General features: G+C 40.1%; 1 protein-coding gene across 4 annotated transcripts in view; it reads left to right on the top strand.

Annotated features, from left to right (window-relative positions):
- rnf111 (ring finger protein 111) overlaps window positions 1–16,965 on the top strand; it is a 69,968-nt gene that overhangs the window by 33,741 nt on the left and 19,262 nt on the right. For all 4 annotated transcript variants that reach the window (XM_036584398.1, XM_036584399.1, XM_036584400.1 and 1 more), the window contains exon 4: window positions 12,952–13,109. In XM_036584398.1, coding sequence (XP_036440291.1) covers window positions 12,952–13,109 — 158 coding nt within the window. The remainder of the gene's footprint in view (window positions 1–12,951; window positions 13,110–16,965) is intronic.

Raw genomic sequence — 16,965 nt, 5'->3', positions numbered from 1 at the left:
CGGCTTCAGGCAGCGTATTCAGAGCCGTGTCATGTAATAACATTCTGTAAGGGAGCTTTTAGAGGCATTTCAGACTTCGGATGTCTGGTTTCGATCATAACAGCTGCACAGTGTATCATTTGCTAATTGTATTGCGAGAGTAGACTTTGCAATATTGACATTGCTGAAGGCTGCAATATGCAAATAAGACTCTAACAATCCTGGCAGATTTTCAGACAATCCAGATGTGTTTCTGTGGGTGTTTAGATGAATAAAGGCATGCGCATGATCCAGCAATTGAAAATATTCTTTGGTCAGAGTAAAGCAGGCTGATTGTTCTCCAGGTTACATTAAGGGTTCATGTGTTTTAATATGTTGTAAGGCATGTCACAGTGTCTAGCAGTCTGATTGCAACATCCGTTCCATCCATGTCGTGCATACCTGATGTGCATCAGTATGTGCATGTGTTTTTCTAAATTTTTCCAGAAGTATCCAAGTAAACCCTTCTTATTAGTGATTTCAGCTACTTTAAGGCACATTCACAGGCCATGGAAGCTCTGAAAAAGCAGTATGTGAGCCTAAGGTCATTATGTTCAATAGCAAGTGTGGGCTAGTGGGGTATGAAGCCCCCCAGCATTGCCCTGTGGAGCAGTGGAACTGCGTTCTGTGGAGTGACGAAGTTCCATCCGATATCTTTTGGATGAGCTGGAGTGATCCAGAAGTAATCGTCCAACATCGTCCAACGTTGTGGCTGAATGCAGTCAAATCATCACAGCAGTGTTCCAACATTCAGTATAATGACTTTCCAGAAGAGTGGAGGTTGTTACTGCAGCAAAGGGGGACAAACTCCCTATTAATACCCTTCATTTCAGAAGAACTGTTGGATGAGCAGGTGTACCTTTTGGACATTATAGTGTAGGGCCAGCTAAGGTGGGCTTGTTGTTGTTGTTGTCGTTGTTATTTTTTATTTTTATTTTTATTATTATTGCTGGGACCTATCAGAGCTGAAGGATTTGTCTTGGATCAGCTCATGTAAAATCCTGCAGGCAGAATCCCAGTCAGCTCAGCCGCCCAGGCTGGAGCCAAGGCCTCTCTGTGGGGGTGCAGATGCCAAGCTGTTTTTAGAAATGCCAGGCCAACGGTTCCCCAACGCTTCGGCTCATCTTCTTGCCCCCACCTGACTGATTCCCTACTCTAAACCCTACAGGCTCGCATAAGGGCTGAATTATACGTTTGCATCTGCAGAATGTACAGGCATCATGTGTAGCTATGTGCATCGCTATCTGCCAGCATACTTGCACGTAATGTTAACATGTGCACTAGGGGGCAGTGATGTTTACAAAGCTAGACCTTACTTGGGCTCCAAAAAATATTTGATGTGTTAAAACATTTGTTTATCAAGCCAAATGCTAGCTTGTCACCAGGTTGCCAGCGTGTGGTTGCCAGCTCTGCACAATGGACTCATTGGAGATTGTCTGTGAGACTCTTAACTCAAGGTGTAGTCCAAATGCGTTTGCTGCTGCTCTGGATTGCTATGTTTTTAATTTTATTACCGGGAATAAATGAAAGTTGTGCTGACCAGCTAGCTGTCCAGAGCTGTAGGAAAATTATTCTGTTTTTTTTTCCAATAATTACAATGTTCGTAGTAGTAATAATTAATAATAGTAACAACAATAACACAACAGTAAAAGCAACGTTAATAATCAAAACATTTGTTCTGTTCAGTTATTAAGGTAAAGCCTTGTTACGGAAGTCTTGAACTTATTCTTATAAGAATTTTCAATGTTTGAGAATATTGAATATTGTTTTTCCCCTGTGCACTGTAACTTATAGAGAATAGATCAGAAAACTAAAATGATGAGTGTGATAAATATCAAAAAAGTTACTCATTAACATAAAAATCGAAAGCATTAATCTAGCCTTCGCGCTTTTTTCTTTAATGTTTGCTCCCTACATGGTACACTACGTAGGAATTTAAATACTGGATCCTGCACCCCAAAAGTGCAAAATATAGCTAAAAATAGTCAAATGAGTGTGACCCACATCCATACTCAGTAAACGATGCACTAATTGGCTGTAGAGACTAGATTTTCTAAACTTGCATAGCTAACTTAGCACACTGTTTAGTATGTATGGAGCTGTTTGGGATTCAGCCTGGGCTTGATGCTGCTTCTGACTGAAACACAGAGAGTTTAAGCATGTAATCCATTCAAGTAACATATTTAGACTTCTCTACTGCTGTTTTGCAGTGAATCATACTGACAGTACCTGAATTCAAGCCTGTGATATTAATGATGGAGCTGTTTAGCCTGTTGGCTATCTTTTAGCCTGTTAGCTAGCTGACCAGCCTAGTTCTAGTTGAGAGCATAAGTTGCCAGCCCCTCAGTTTAAACATAAAACGGGTTCTTACTTTTTTATCAGTTCGCTTGGTGGTCCATGCAAACAGCCTGAGAGTCAGATTATTCTGTTAAAAGCACAAAGGGTTCCTTTGTGCCCTGGTGCAGTAATAAACAATTGTTTACTTGATTTTTAATTGTTTCAGTGGTGTGAGGCGGTATATCATGGATTTTACAACGGCTTTGAACGAGGCTCAGCCAATCAGACTTTAGGACTGGAGCTATCAGTTTTATAAATGCTTATAAAACACTTCCAAATGGTTCTTGAGCTGCTCCCTTTTTCTCTATGCCTTTTGTTTTGAAGTATAGTTATATTTTAGGTCTCGTCTCAACACCAGGACTTTCCGGTACAGCCAACCAGTCTTTGCTTGACGCACTGCATAACTATGATCGTACCAAGCCCTCTCAGACCTGTACATCTGAAAGACGACTGCTGTTCTAGACAAGCTGGATGTTTTGAGTTGAATAGCTTTCTCCCCTTTCATTTTTGCTGTCTCTCTCCACAGAATCTGCTGCCTGCTCTGTGGATCTGTACATTGTGCTGTTTGTGTCTCTTGTAGTGTTGAGCTTGTTAGGTTGTTCTGGTCAGGTTGTTTAGAACTGTTTATTTCAGTGTGCAGGATTGTGGCATGTCGTCAGTAAACATGCTGAGAAGGCCACCAGTGTGATATGAAATATGTCCCTTTTGTTTCTGTGAGCTGTTCATGTTTAGAAAGTGAAACAGCTGGGTTCACTCGAGTTCCTCCACACCCTCTCCTTCATTTCTCACTTTATTTCCTCTCTCTCTCTGTCTCTCCCTCTCTTTCTCTTGTGCAAAAGTCAGAGAGCACCCTTCATTTAATTAGTTTTCAGTTTAAAAAGGCCATTAAATAAAAGTTATTCATTTTCAGGAGATATTTCTGAAGAGATTATATGTAAGATAATCCACTTACGTAAGGAAGAAGAAAATCAAAGAAAAGTATGTGGGGGAAAGAAAGCAGGAGTTTCCAAAATAAGTAACAGGTAAATAAAAATGGGACTAACTACAAGACCTGGTGGACCACCAGAGCTGTCCCCCTCAGATAAACAGCACTTAAAGCTTTCATCTTTGAGAGAGAGGAGAAAATCAAGCTGCTTCAGATCTGAAAACATCCACAAGTGTTTCTGTCCATCCTTACACTGTGAGAAGACAACTCAGCGCTATGGGTCTGAAAGGATGTGTAGCTGTCAAGAAGCCTCAAAAACAAAGAAGCTGAATGTGTTTGGGATTATTTGGATCGTGAGAAGCAGAAACTGCAACCAACTTCTAAGACTGAACTTTGGATTTGTGGAAAAATATCCCTGCAGTTTTCTTTGAAAAACTGAAAATGAGTCTCCTGAAAAGGATGAAAGCTGTAATTAAGGCAAAGAGTGGACGTACTATATACTAAAAAAACTCACAATGTATTTAGTTATTGAGGCTTTCTGTTAAATGTTTCTTTTTTTTTCCTGAAAAATGAATAACTTGTACTTAACGGCTGCTTTGACATTAATTAAATTTAAATAAGGATAGTCTGACTTTTGCACAGTACTGTATATGTACTCAAACACACATACATAGCCTGTCATAGTGTGTGTGTGTGTATATGTGTGTGTGTGTGTATATATATATATATATATATATATATATATATATATATGTATATGTATGTATATATATCTCTGTGTGTGTGTATATATATCTATCTGTGTGTGTATATATATCTTTGTGTTCTTTCCCACACCCACGTCTCTCTCTCTCTCACACACACACACACACACCCTTCCTCTTTTTGCTCTTTCTTTGTATCCGTTTATCGTGTTCTCAGAATGAGTATTTCCACGAAAAGTGCTCGATGTGGAGAGAGGGCTTGGTTTGATCTTTACCGCCTCTTTGATTCGCCCGGGCTTGCTGTAGTATGCTGAGAGAGGTGGCCATTTTGATTGTTGCTCAGGTGGGGGGAGGGGGTGGTCGGCAGAGGGAGTTAAAGGTCAGCAGGATGAGCGATGTAGGCCTTCCGCTCGAAGGTCTTTTGTTTACAAAGCTAAGACAGGCTGAGGAGAGAGGTGGTGAAGGAGTGAATCACACCCTGTTCCAGTACCTTCTTAAAGAGAATGTTTCTGTACCTGCAGTTGAGATGGTGTCTTTGATACGTGACCTCTGTCCTGTCAGTCAAAAGTCTGAAAGCTTTTTGATGTCGGTAGTGAATTTGACAGCTAAGCAGTATCATTTTGAGGTGGGCAATGTGTCAATATTTTATCGTTCTCAAGATAAACAGCATGCACAACAGCCAACTGCGTATCTCATTCTAAAGAGAGCATCATTATTCCTGTTTAACTGAATTTAGTGCAGTTTAATGTATATCATTATACATATAGTACATCATGAAAACATCTTTAAGTATTGTATTTTTGCTGCATCGCCCAGTCTTCTGCTTGTCAGAGATTCTGGTGCGTACGTCCCTTAACGTGGCAAAGAACCCCCTACTTTGACAGGAATGGGCACTTAAATGCAGTATAAAATTGCTTTGTGGTGTCAGTCGCAAGTATCGGTATCTCCATCACGATACCTGCGACTGACACCACAAAGCAATTTCTGATGCGTGCATCAGACAAAACTTAACATGTTTGCTTTGTGGGACAACAAGCAGCAGTAAAAATGCTCGTGGCGGAATCTGTAATGGCAGTTTTGGTGTCAAGAACACGCTAATGGAGCTGCTTACCTGAACGGCTGAGCTGCTTTTTTAGTAATCGCTCGTCTGCCGCTGTGTGGTCACTCACAGTCTGAGTTAATGTTATTGAGAGAGTGGAAGGAACTGCCAGACTCTGGAAATGATGGTAGCCTTTGGTCTTAATTTAGCCTTTAGCATAGCAGCCCGCTAGCCAGACCTGTGCGCCTCCGTTGGTCAGCTGTATCACTCGCTTCAACCAAGCCAGAAAAACTGACAGCATGAACAACAGTGATATTTACCGAACTGGTGCTCAGAGATGCAGCACGAGTGAACAATGTATGAGTCTAATGACTTGAGAAATTTGGATGTGAAACAACATTCAGCTCTGTTTTTGAGCCAGAGAAGCTGTTGTGTGCTGATGTGTAAACACCACAGGTTCTGTTAAGTGTTTTACACAATGACGATATGTTACATTCACTTAAGCTGTTAAACATGGTTATTATTGCTAATTATATAATAGTAAATGCTAAATATGAACAGTAAATAAACACAGTTTTCTTAAGCATCTAATAAATATAAACCAGCAATAAAATGCCATCTAGACAAGCTGTGTTTTATTTGTGATGCAGAGCATAGATTTTACCAAAATAAAATGTGTTAAAAATGTAATTATGTAAATAACAGGTTTTATGGAAGATTTAGGTTACAAAGAGTTAGTATTGGTATCAGTCAATACTGAAGGATCACTCATCCAACCTGCTGCATGCAAGTATGTTTACAAGGTAGGACAGGTAGCCAGTCAGGATGCAGCTGACCAAATCTCGGTAGTTGTGGCCGGTTTAGTTTGCTCTAGAATTTGTATCGTTACACACCTAGTCTACAACATGCAGTGGAGCCCTACAAAGCACAGCTTTGTTCTCTGTTATTTGTTCTTTGTTGAATGTTCTAATAAACTGAAAATGAAAGTTAGTGTAGTAACGTAAGCAACATTCCAGGCACTTCTTATTTTTGCTGTGTTAAAAAACGTATTGAATTGAGACACCACTCCAGCGAATCAAACTGAATTGTGAATTTTGTGGTTACATGGTTACGCGCCTTCTGGTCAATATTTACATTTACTAAGCTTGTGATTCATAGTCCTAATCTTGAGGACCTCATGCTGAGCACATTTTGTGTTTTCTCTGCTGTAGTGTTTCCTGGCACTGTTTGTGTGCTCTATATTTTAGTGTTTCCTGCTCACAACATACCTGAATCGACTTAACAGCCAGTGATCAAACCCTCTGGGTTTGGAATGGGGTTATTACAGCAAATATACATTAAATATGCTGTACAGGGGGCTTGTGAAACTTCACACTACTCTAAGGCTACGTTTACACAGCAGGTAAAAGTGGCCCAAATCTGATTTTCTCACCAAATCCAATTTTTTGTTTGGCTGTTCACAATCTGAACAGATCAGCTCCTGAACCGACCTGCATGCGTAAGCGGTTGCGATGTGTCTCTTCTAATTTTTTGGTACAGAAACATCAGCCTAAATGTTTGAGTCTCAGCAGTGCAAAATTATGACGAATGTTTAGTTGGACTGACGTAAAAGTCACATGAATTCCGATCTGGATGTTCAGACTGTGTCACATTGCCACGGATCGGATACGCATCAGATTTCAGTACCACATATGAAAGCGTCTCACATCGCAATTCAAAACGTCAGATTCAGTGCGTTTTTTGCTGTTCACACTGACACACAGACACACATCTGAGTCACATAAGAAGAAAAGATCAGATTTGGGCCACTTTTACCTGCTGTGTAAACGTAGCCTAACTCATCTGATTCAGTCATCAGCTCATTACCAAGCCCTTCTTAAGCAGAGTCAAAGAAAGTAGACTGGAGTGGGAATAAACTAAGACCCTGTTGATGCCTGAGTTGTTTCATACATTTTGGATATCATTAGGATTGTATCTTGATTATTCACATAATGTGATTTTAATGTCTCTCCAAGCTACCTCAGATGACCAACAACCCCATACTGTGACGGCGCCTCCTCTTGATATTATGCATATGGGGAAGAATCCGCTGTCTAGACTGCTGACACTTAATGGAGGTGTGGCTGCTTCATAAGTTCAAGTCCTGGCACAAAATAAATTTAGTAACCTACTTAGTAAATTTAGTAACCCACCTGAATAATACCTGTTCTGTGGGGGTCCTGACAATTGACAAACAGGGGCTAACAAAGTATGCAGAGAAACAGATGGACTACAGTCTGTAGAAGTACAAAGTGCACCTATATGGCAAGTGCACCACATAAATTGGGCAAAGAGTGTGGATACAAGGAAGTGCACTTAATGAAGTGGCCAGTTGGTATAAGGGCACTTGGTAGGTTTACAATTATCAGCCCTTCTCTGTTCTGTCCTTGAAAAGAAATAGGACCACCACTGACCAGATATTATTTAGATGGTGGACCATTCTGAGCACAGCAGTGACACTGACATGACGTATTTACTAGTAGCTCAGATTTTCCGAGTTGGAGGCATGTCAACAAGCACTCACAAAGCCACTGCAGGCTAAAATCATCCACACACTAAACGACATATGAGCACGTTATGCGATTCTTCTCACTGGATAAAAACGTTATTCATCTCATAAGAATGCTTTTCATTTTGTTGCAATAACACAAAATAAATGACAGAAAAACATCAACAAAAATGCATTATTCCTATCTTGTTTCCGACCAAAACCCTTGGGACACAAATCAAGTTGTGCTTATGACCCCCTGAGGTTGCAAGGAGGAGCTTCTGAGGAGCACTTGAAGGCGGCATGGGTGGGTGTGTCACTCTGATTAAAGTGCATCAGTTGTAGTGCGTTTTTCTTGAACACTGCTTTTTTGTGTTGAGGTGACGTTTCTACCACTCTGCCACCCAGGAAGCTCCCCCAGTGCCTGTGTTTACAGTTTTCCACTCTCACCGAGGCCTCAGAAGGCCATAGTGGTAAACAGGTATTTACAAAATAATCCCAGGCCTACTTGTGGGTAATTAGAAACTCCTCCCAGGAGATGGTGTCATCTCTCTGGGATCTTAGCAACGCTGCTGTGGGAGACAACGACCAATTAGAGAGCAGCATCGCAGTCTTAGGTATTTGTAGTCTTCCCTTTCAGATCAGTGATACTGAAGCAGGGAAATTGAGTGGATGTTTGTGTATTTCTAACTCCAATTTTCTCTTAAATCTCTGTGACGTTGCTGTGGCATTTGACCCTGAGTACACGAAGCATTTTAATTGCAAAAGTTATGCAAAACAAATTGCATATTTTTATAACCTGTAAGTAGCCATTATTTTGATTATGTCTAATGTTTTATTCTCCATTTAAGCAAAAATAAATGAAAACAAAAATGCAAATGATTGGTGCTCCCATTAACCTTGCATTAAGTAGCCTCAGTATCCAGCGCAGGCCTTCTTGTGCTCTGTGCTTTTGTTTGTTGACTCAGGTTGCTGTTTTGGAAAGTGGTTATCTCTAGGCCTTGTATTCTGCTGTTTACTTTGTACCATACTTTGAATAATGCTGGTTGTTTTTTGCAGATTTTTTCTTTCACTCTCCGGCGTGTGTTGTGCAATGCTGGGGGAGGTTTTCGTCCAAGACTGAGTGCTGTAGGTTGTGAACAGTGTTCTGCCCGAGGAGGCCTTAAATCCTCAGTATTTTACCCCATGCTGAGTGCAGATCTGTGTTGAGGTCCCACTTCAGTGACCATTTTGCTTATACTCACAAATAGAAAATATTCTTTGTGAAAATAAGTATATAAGTAATATAGTTTCTGAAAAGACCTTGTATAGAAGATAATGCGTACCCTTATCTCACATTTCAGTTAGCTCAGGTGTTAGCGCTAGTCTTGGAGTTGGCTCTAGTCTTGGAGTTGGCTCTAGTCTTGGAGTTGGCTCTGGAGTTGGCTCTGGAGTTGGCTCTGGAGTTGGCTCTGGAGTTGGCTCTGGAGCTTAGAATTAGCTCTAATGTTAGCACTAGCATTAGAGTTGGCTCTAATGTAGTACTAGGATAACTAGCATTGGCTCCAGTGTTAGCTGTAGCTTTAGTTCTAGTGTTAGCACTAGTGTTAGCTCTAGTGTTAGCACTAGTATTAGCTCTAGTGTTAGCACTAGTATTAGCTCTAGTGTTAGCACTAGTATTAGCACTAGTGTTAGCACTAGTATTAGCTCTAGTGTTAGCACTAGTATTAGCTCTAGTGTTAGCACTAGTATTAGCTCTAGTGTTAGCACTAGTATTAGCACTAGTGTTGGCATTAGCTTCCCTTCTCTAATTTTATGACTAGGTCGTGCTGTCAGACAGCTGGTTAAACGCTGAGAAGCAAGACTCCTCTTTTTTAATTAGCGATCAGAACGATTACAGATTTTTTTGCTATTACTTTTATTACTATTCATCTTTTTTTGATTTTGTTTCTTTTCGGTTTTCCATTTAGCCTGCCAGCACCAGTGAAAGTGAGGTTCAGCACTGTTGTTTTCAGTGGATTGTTTGCTGGTTAGTGAACCGCATGCACGCCGCTGATCTCGGGAGACTTCCCCGAGGCCCTGCGCACTTGTTGGTAATCATTTTGTTTTGATGTATTAATGATGCAATCTGTGGCTAAGGGGCCAGACAGGAGGGTTGGGAGGCAGGGGGCTTCCTGGGTCTCCAGACGGGGAGGCTACAGCCCCTAAAGCCCTTCCTGAGTTACGCTGCGCTCTCTCTTCATCACCATGCTCTGCTTTACGGCAGCTTGAGCCGCTGGGTCATTCCTATGGATTCAGTCCCACTGCAAACCCGCAGAATTCCCAGAGCATCCACAGAATTCCTCGAAATTAAGTGGGAATTTTGACATTTGCCACAAAGCCTTTTTTATTGTGAGGAGTTGAAAGTTGATAGATAGATAGCATAAATTGATAGAATAGATTGAAAGATAAATAGATGGATTGAAAGTAGATGGATACATGAATGGATTGAAAGAAAATGATAGATGCTAATAAATGATAGGTAAATGGATGGATGGAAGTAAACGATAGATGATGAATTAAAAGAAAAAAGGGATGTATCAATGGATAAATTGATAAATGGATAGGTTGAATTAAAAGAAAGGATAAATACATGGAATAATCAAAAGAAAAATGACAAGTAGATTTAAAGAAAGAGGGTAGGTAGATGGATAGATCAAAAAAGGATAGATGATGGATATGCCAAAAGGAAGGACAGATGGATGGTTAGACTGAAAAAGAAAATGCAGGTGGATAGATTGAAATCTATTAAATAACAAGAAATATGAGAGAGAGAAAGAGAGAAGGAGAGGGAGACAAACAGACGGCGGTTTTCTCTGTAATACCGGTCAGAGGGAAGCGGGGCTCACATGCTCAGTCATGTGACCTGGGCTGGGGTGGGTGATGTCACTGTCTGGGCTGAAACTCTGGATCTCTCCAGCTTCTGTTTCCTCCTCACATGTTTGTTTGTGCACCAACACGTCCACATTCAGCCAGTTTATTCACTGCTCAGTGTTTTTCTTATTGTTGTGGCTCAGTTTTCAGAAGCATGATGTTCTTATAGAATGTCAGCTGTTTATGGATGATATTACTGTTTTCATTTATGTGGAAAGGTAGTGGTCAGAGACCACCCTCCATTTATTAATGTACGTTAAAAACGTCCTTTAGGTTCAAGTTAATGGCTGCATATTCTGCTGCTCCCGATCCCTAATTACGAATTTAGACTTCTCAGTCCGTAAAACTTTGATGTCCAGTTTGTGTTCTAATGCAAACGTTCTTTTTATTTTTTGGCTTTCTTTTTTTATTTTTGTCTTTCCGCTTAATATTTTGATTTTTCATTTCATTTCACCTATGGTTGGTCTTTCCATATTTTTTTATATTGGGAGAGAGAAGCTCCCTCTATTTTGGGGTTAGCACAAGGCTAATTTGTAGACGTTGCTAAATATCTTTGCCAGCGTCACTCCCCTTCTTACCTCCCCCCATCCTCATTACCTCCCCCAGTTCTCATCACACTGTGCCCTGAGAGATACATTTGCTATCAATTCTCTCTTCTTCAAATATGCTGAGAGGACAGACACCAGCAGAAATAAGGGCTGCGTATTTGAAGTGATGAAGCGTATTTCAAATTCTCCTGCTGCTCTGTCCTACAGTAGAAAACAGAGCCTGATAGACCTATTTATATTATTTTTGCCACACAGTTTTTTTGTGTTTGGAATCTGTGGAAGGCTGTGTGTGGTTTATTATTGTTAAGCTAACTCTATTTTCATTTGTTTGGCTGCTTGGCCACTGGTTACTCAGTGAATTGTCAAAATGCTTGTTAGATCGCTTGATTACTCATATAACCATGACAGCCCTAGAATCAGTATATTAAAGGGCTACATTCTACACTATTATTGCATTTTATTGTTAAGGTCCACTTATAACATTTGTGTAGTTTTATGTACAAAGAATTCATTTTTACAAAACATGTTTTCCAACCTCTCTTTACCTCATAGAATTAAACAGGCTGTGCCTTTAAGACTGATGTATGTAAATGAGCTTTGTTCTCATTGGCTTTGCTTTATTGTGCCTCGTTCAAAAGGCAGTCCAGTCTAAAACTTTGCTTATAACTTCATTGTGAATGGACGGAGCTAAATTGCTGTCGGCTAAATTGTAAGGTGAATACGTGAAGTGTTGGTTTTCATGACATCACAAAAATGGTGAATTTGAAAGGAACTATTTTGATTTCCACATTTTCAGATGTTTGCATACTACATCAAACTTTTATTTAAAAAAATTAGGAAAGTTGAATTTTTTTTTCTTAATTTGTTACAGAAGTTTTTTGATTTATTAGGCTTGCCTGGAAAGAAAGATTTTGTGCCAATATTAAAGTGGAGTCTTATTTTTACTGGTTTCATTTTTATTATTGTGTTCTTATTTATTTTAATGTTGCCAAGCTCTATCGTTTTACATCCTTTATTTAATTAATTACATCTTTTATTTATCCTTATTTTATCTTATTTATTAAGTTACAATATCATTGTAATTTTATGTTGTCATTTTTAATGGTTTATTGATTTATATATTTTTTTTATTTAGTACTATGATTATTACTTTTTAGCATTTATGTTTTTTACTGTTTAGCTTCTCATTCCCTGATTTCTGTATTGGCTTGGCCATGTTGTAAATGAGGGTCTTTATTCAGAGGTTTTCTAAATAAAGTTTGGTTGGTTGATTGATTGATTGATTGAATTCTTTAACCGAATTCTGCTTGTCATGCCAGGTTTACCCAGCATCCAGTGCACACATCATTCACTTTTCAAATATTTTCTACAGAAACCCATAAAAACTAGTTCTTATGGTCTTTGTGGTGCAGTACATGATCTGGTCTTCTAAAGAGAGTTTAAAGGCTCCTGTACTCTGTTTTATATATTGTGTGTGTGTGTGTGTGTGTGTGTGTGTGTGTGTGTGTGTGTGTGTGTGTATCAGCAGCAGCTCCAGCTCCCATGTCAGCTGGCTCTTATGTACATTCTAGCTGTGATCATTCTACCAGCTGCTAAAGTGGAGCTCATTTCAGTACTGTAGCTAAAAATGCTGTTCAGGCTGAAATCATCTCCTGCTTTAAGTACATTACTTCTAATACTCACTCAAAGCAACATTAGCAACATACAATTGAGCTTTGATTTTCTCTGTGCATTGCATGTTCTTTAAAAGCCTCTTCGGTAATTACATACTGATTAGCTCCCTTTCTCCATCTGTGAGGATGTTTTCCGCTTTTTGAGGTCACTTAGGTTCATATGACTTCTTTATATGTTACATGATTATATTGACAGGTTTTAATGTTTATTCCTGACCAAGGCATTGGCTAAATGGTTGGTGTGATTATTGACTAATGCATTATTTTATGTGTCTGTGTTTCTGGCAGGCCACGGTCAGTGGGGGGTCATGGCAGGATGCACTGGGGACCGAGCTGCTCTCAGAGTCGGGCTCAGGAGGGCCGAGGGCGTCATCGTCTGTCCACTGTCATCCAGCCCCTCAGGCAGAGCGCTGGGGAGGTGGTGGACCTCACTGTGGATGAGGACGGTAAGGACACAAGAGCTTCTGTTTTTCTGTATTGTTTGAAATTCAGTTCATTTCACATGTGCACTAGCGTACAATTTCACTAAAAAGCTTATCTTGCTAGTAGGGCTGAGCAATTGGGGGAAAATTATATAATTGTGATCCTTCTCTCTAGTATTGCGACTGCCTTTAAAATTGCAGTTATATTCTATAAATTCAGATACAGGCTTGTTTTTTTGGCTGTGTTTATATACACAGATCAGGCACAACATTATGATCACCTCCTTGTTTCTACGCTCATTGTCCATTTTATCAGCTCCACTTACTGTATAGGTGCACTTTGTAGTTCTACAGTTACAGACTGTAGTCCATCTGTTTCTCTGCATACTTTGTTAGCCCCCTTTTACCCTGTTCTTCAGTGGTCAGGACCCACATGGACCCTCACAGAGCAGGTACTATTTGGGTGGTGGATCATTCTCAGCACTGCAGTAACACTGACATGGTGGTGGTGTGTTAGTGTGTGTTGTGCTGGTACGAGTGGATCAGACACAGCAGTGCTGCTGGAGTTTTTAAACACTGTGTCCACTCACTGTCCACTCTATTAGACACTCCTACCTTGTCAGTCCACCTTGTAGATGTAAAGTCAGAGACAGTAGCTCATCTGCTGTTGCACAGTTTGTGTTGGTCATCCTCTGGTCCTTCATCAGTGGTCACAGGACGCTGCCCACAGGACACTGTTGGCTGGATATTTTTGGTTGGTGGACTATTCTCAGTCCAGCAGTGATACTGAGGTGTTTAAAAACTCCAGCAGCACTGCTGTGTCTGATCCACTCATACCAGCGCAGCACACACTAACACACCACCACCACATCAGTGTTACTGCAGTGCTCTACCTACTCTGTGAGGGTCCATGTGGGTCCTGGCCACTAACGAACAGGGTAAAAGGGGACTAACAAAGTATGCAGAGAAACAGATGGACTACAGTCTGTAATTGTAGAACTACAAAGTGCACCTATACAGTAAGTGGAGCTGATAAAATGGACAATGAGCGTAGAAACAAGGAGGTGATCATAATGTGATGCCTGATCGGTGTATATCAACATATATGCAGCATATCCAGTTTTTTGCTGGCTTTGAGTTTGAACAGTGAACTAGCCAGATTGCTAGGTAGTTCTGGTTGTGGTGTTGTGTGAGTGTTTGGTTGCTTTTAATTGGTCTAACTCATCAACAGGTGATCCACAAGGTCTGTGTTATTAGGTAAAAAAAAAATCCCACTTAAAAGTCAGGAATCTTGATAATGTAGCTATAATAAAATTGTAGCTGTCGAATGGCAAAATCTATTCATCTTTTAGCCCTGCTTATTGTATCCTACCGTTTACATGTATAAACACATACTACTGCGCATGCTACACAAACACACACTTCTGCTTAGCCTTCTCTTTTCTACTTCCTTGTTTCTCTGACCCATCTGGAAGTACAGCCTCAGAAATCTAGTGCTCAGTGTGAGAGAGAGAGACACTGCGCTGTCTGTCTGAGTGCTCTTTTCACGCCTGCTCATGCTTGGGAAAAAAAATCCAGCATGAGTCAACCAGCCAGTTTAGCATCTAACCAAGCAAATCAAATTACAGCAAAGAGAAGCAGCAACAGGAACACGAAGGAAACCCTAGTTACTTTATGTACTCCAGCTTTATATGCTTAATTAAGGTGTTGTTTTAAGCTTATGATGTCGTAAACTCATAATGCAAATCCTTTTGGGTCAGAGCCACACAAGCATAAACCTGCTGTTCCTGTGCCAACCACTTGGTGTTCCTATGTACAGTTCGGTAGTGGCTGTGATTAGATGTGCATGAGAGAGCTCAGTGGCCGGTTGCACCAGCACCAAGTTCAAACATAGACTAGTTGTAACGTAAGTGTTCACTAAGTTCAGGTTTATGCATTACTAAATCCAAAAGAGTTGCACCACATAAACTAGTTTTCATGTTGAGCTTAGTAGTTACTAAATACTACTACTAACCTCCTCCTCCTCCTCAGCAGGTGTACGTTTTGGGGAAACCATCATCATAAATATTGAGGTTCAGCTCAATATTTAGTCAGCATGGGGCCTTTTCAGACAGGTGATTTACCGCAGATGAAAAAAGTGGATGCCATTTTAAGGCACTGAAATGGAGCTGGGGATGTTAGCTATGATGTCACTGAACTGGAGCTGTAGATGTTAGCTGTGATGTCACTGAACTGGAGCTGGGGATGTTAGCTGTGATGTCACTGAACTGGAGCTGGGGATGTTAGCTGTGATGTCACTGAACTGGAGCTGGGGATGTTAGCTGTGATGTCACTGAACTGGAGCTGGGGATGTTAGCTGTGATGTCACTGAACTGGAGCTGGGGATGTTAGCTATGATGTCACTGAACTGGAGCTGGGGATGTTAGCTGTGATGTCACTGAACTGGAGCTGGGGATGTTAGCTGTGATGTCACTGAACTGGAGCTGGGGATGTTAGCTGTGATGTCACTGAACTGGAGCTGGGGATGTTAGCTGTGATGTCACTGAACTGGAGCAAAAAACAAATGTTCTATTGATTTCATTCTAGTTATGAATATTTATTGATATATTGATCAGTCTTAAAAATATATACAGTGGGGTCCAAAAGTCTGAGACAGCATTGAAAATCTGGTGTGTGTATATATATATATATATATATATATATATATATATATATAGTATATATATATATATATATTAATTTTATTTAAACTTGGAAATTAATGACATTTTCATAATTTTTAAAAATGTGAAACAAAAAGTAAAATGAACAAATGTTCGATTGTGCATTATTTCTGTACTACTCGACTCTGTTAAGGTCTTTGTACAGAAAGGTTTTTAAATTTTTTAGTTTTATCTGATCCATTGAAACTCGGATGACTCTCAGGAGGATTTGCAGAGGCTTTTCCACAAGCATCAGTCCATGCTAGCTCAAATGTATGCTGTCATTAAAGCAAAAGGACATATCAAATACTAAGAAATCCTGAAATTCATATTAAAATGTCAAAGATTCTCCTTTTAATACAAATTGTTATGCTGGTAATAGAATTTGTAGTAAAAAATCTTGCTATTAAATTAGAAAGGAATGCAAAATAGAAGCATTTTCGCTAGTGGTCTCAGACGTTTGGACCCCAATGTATATAATTTGCATTTGGGGTTTGTTGCTGTATTAATATTTTGAGCATTTGAGTCCCAGCCCAGCTGACATGACTGAAAATATTTGCTTTGTATCTGAACAGAGTGAATATTCTCTATAAGTCTTTGTGTAATTTTCTAAATTTACCACAAGCGCAATTTTTTATTATTTCTTTCTTTTCTGTCGGTGTTAGATTAGAGTCTTCTTCATCGCGCAGTGCCGTAATGAGGCTCTCCGGGCATGAGATTTAGCGGCAGTAGATGACTGTTGGATCATCCAGTTCAACACTGCGTGGGTTTGGGGAAATATTAGATGTCACATCAAATCTACTCAGTTTTTGCTACGAGCGCTTCCAACATCTCTGAGATACAGGCTGCACCTCAGAGCCTATGAGAGAGAGAAAAGAGAGGGAGAAAGTGAGGGGGAGGAGGAATGAGTCTGGAAAATTCAATTAATGTTGTTCAGTCATGACCATTCATACACTCCAAGCCGCTTGCTTGCGCGCAGGCACCATTAATAATGATTAATCTATATCTTTTAATCAAGAGCTGTGGTATAAATAGCCCTCTGCAGCTGCAGTTTCAGTGGCAGGCTGGTGTGTGCAGCACCCAAAGCCTTTCTTTGATGTTCTGTGTGTATAATTGTCTGTATTCCTAATTTCATTTGCAGGCAGCATAATGAAGTCTGTCTGTTATGCAAGCTGCCT

The sequence above is a fragment of the Colossoma macropomum genome, unplaced genomic scaffold, assembly GCF_904425465.1.
Source record: "Colossoma macropomum unplaced genomic scaffold, Colossoma_macropomum, whole genome shotgun sequence".
NCBI lineage: Eukaryota > Metazoa > Chordata > Actinopteri > Characiformes > Serrasalmidae > Colossoma > Colossoma macropomum.
The sequence above is the reverse complement of the archived record's forward strand: the minus strand, read 5'-3'. Positions and strand labels throughout refer to the sequence as shown.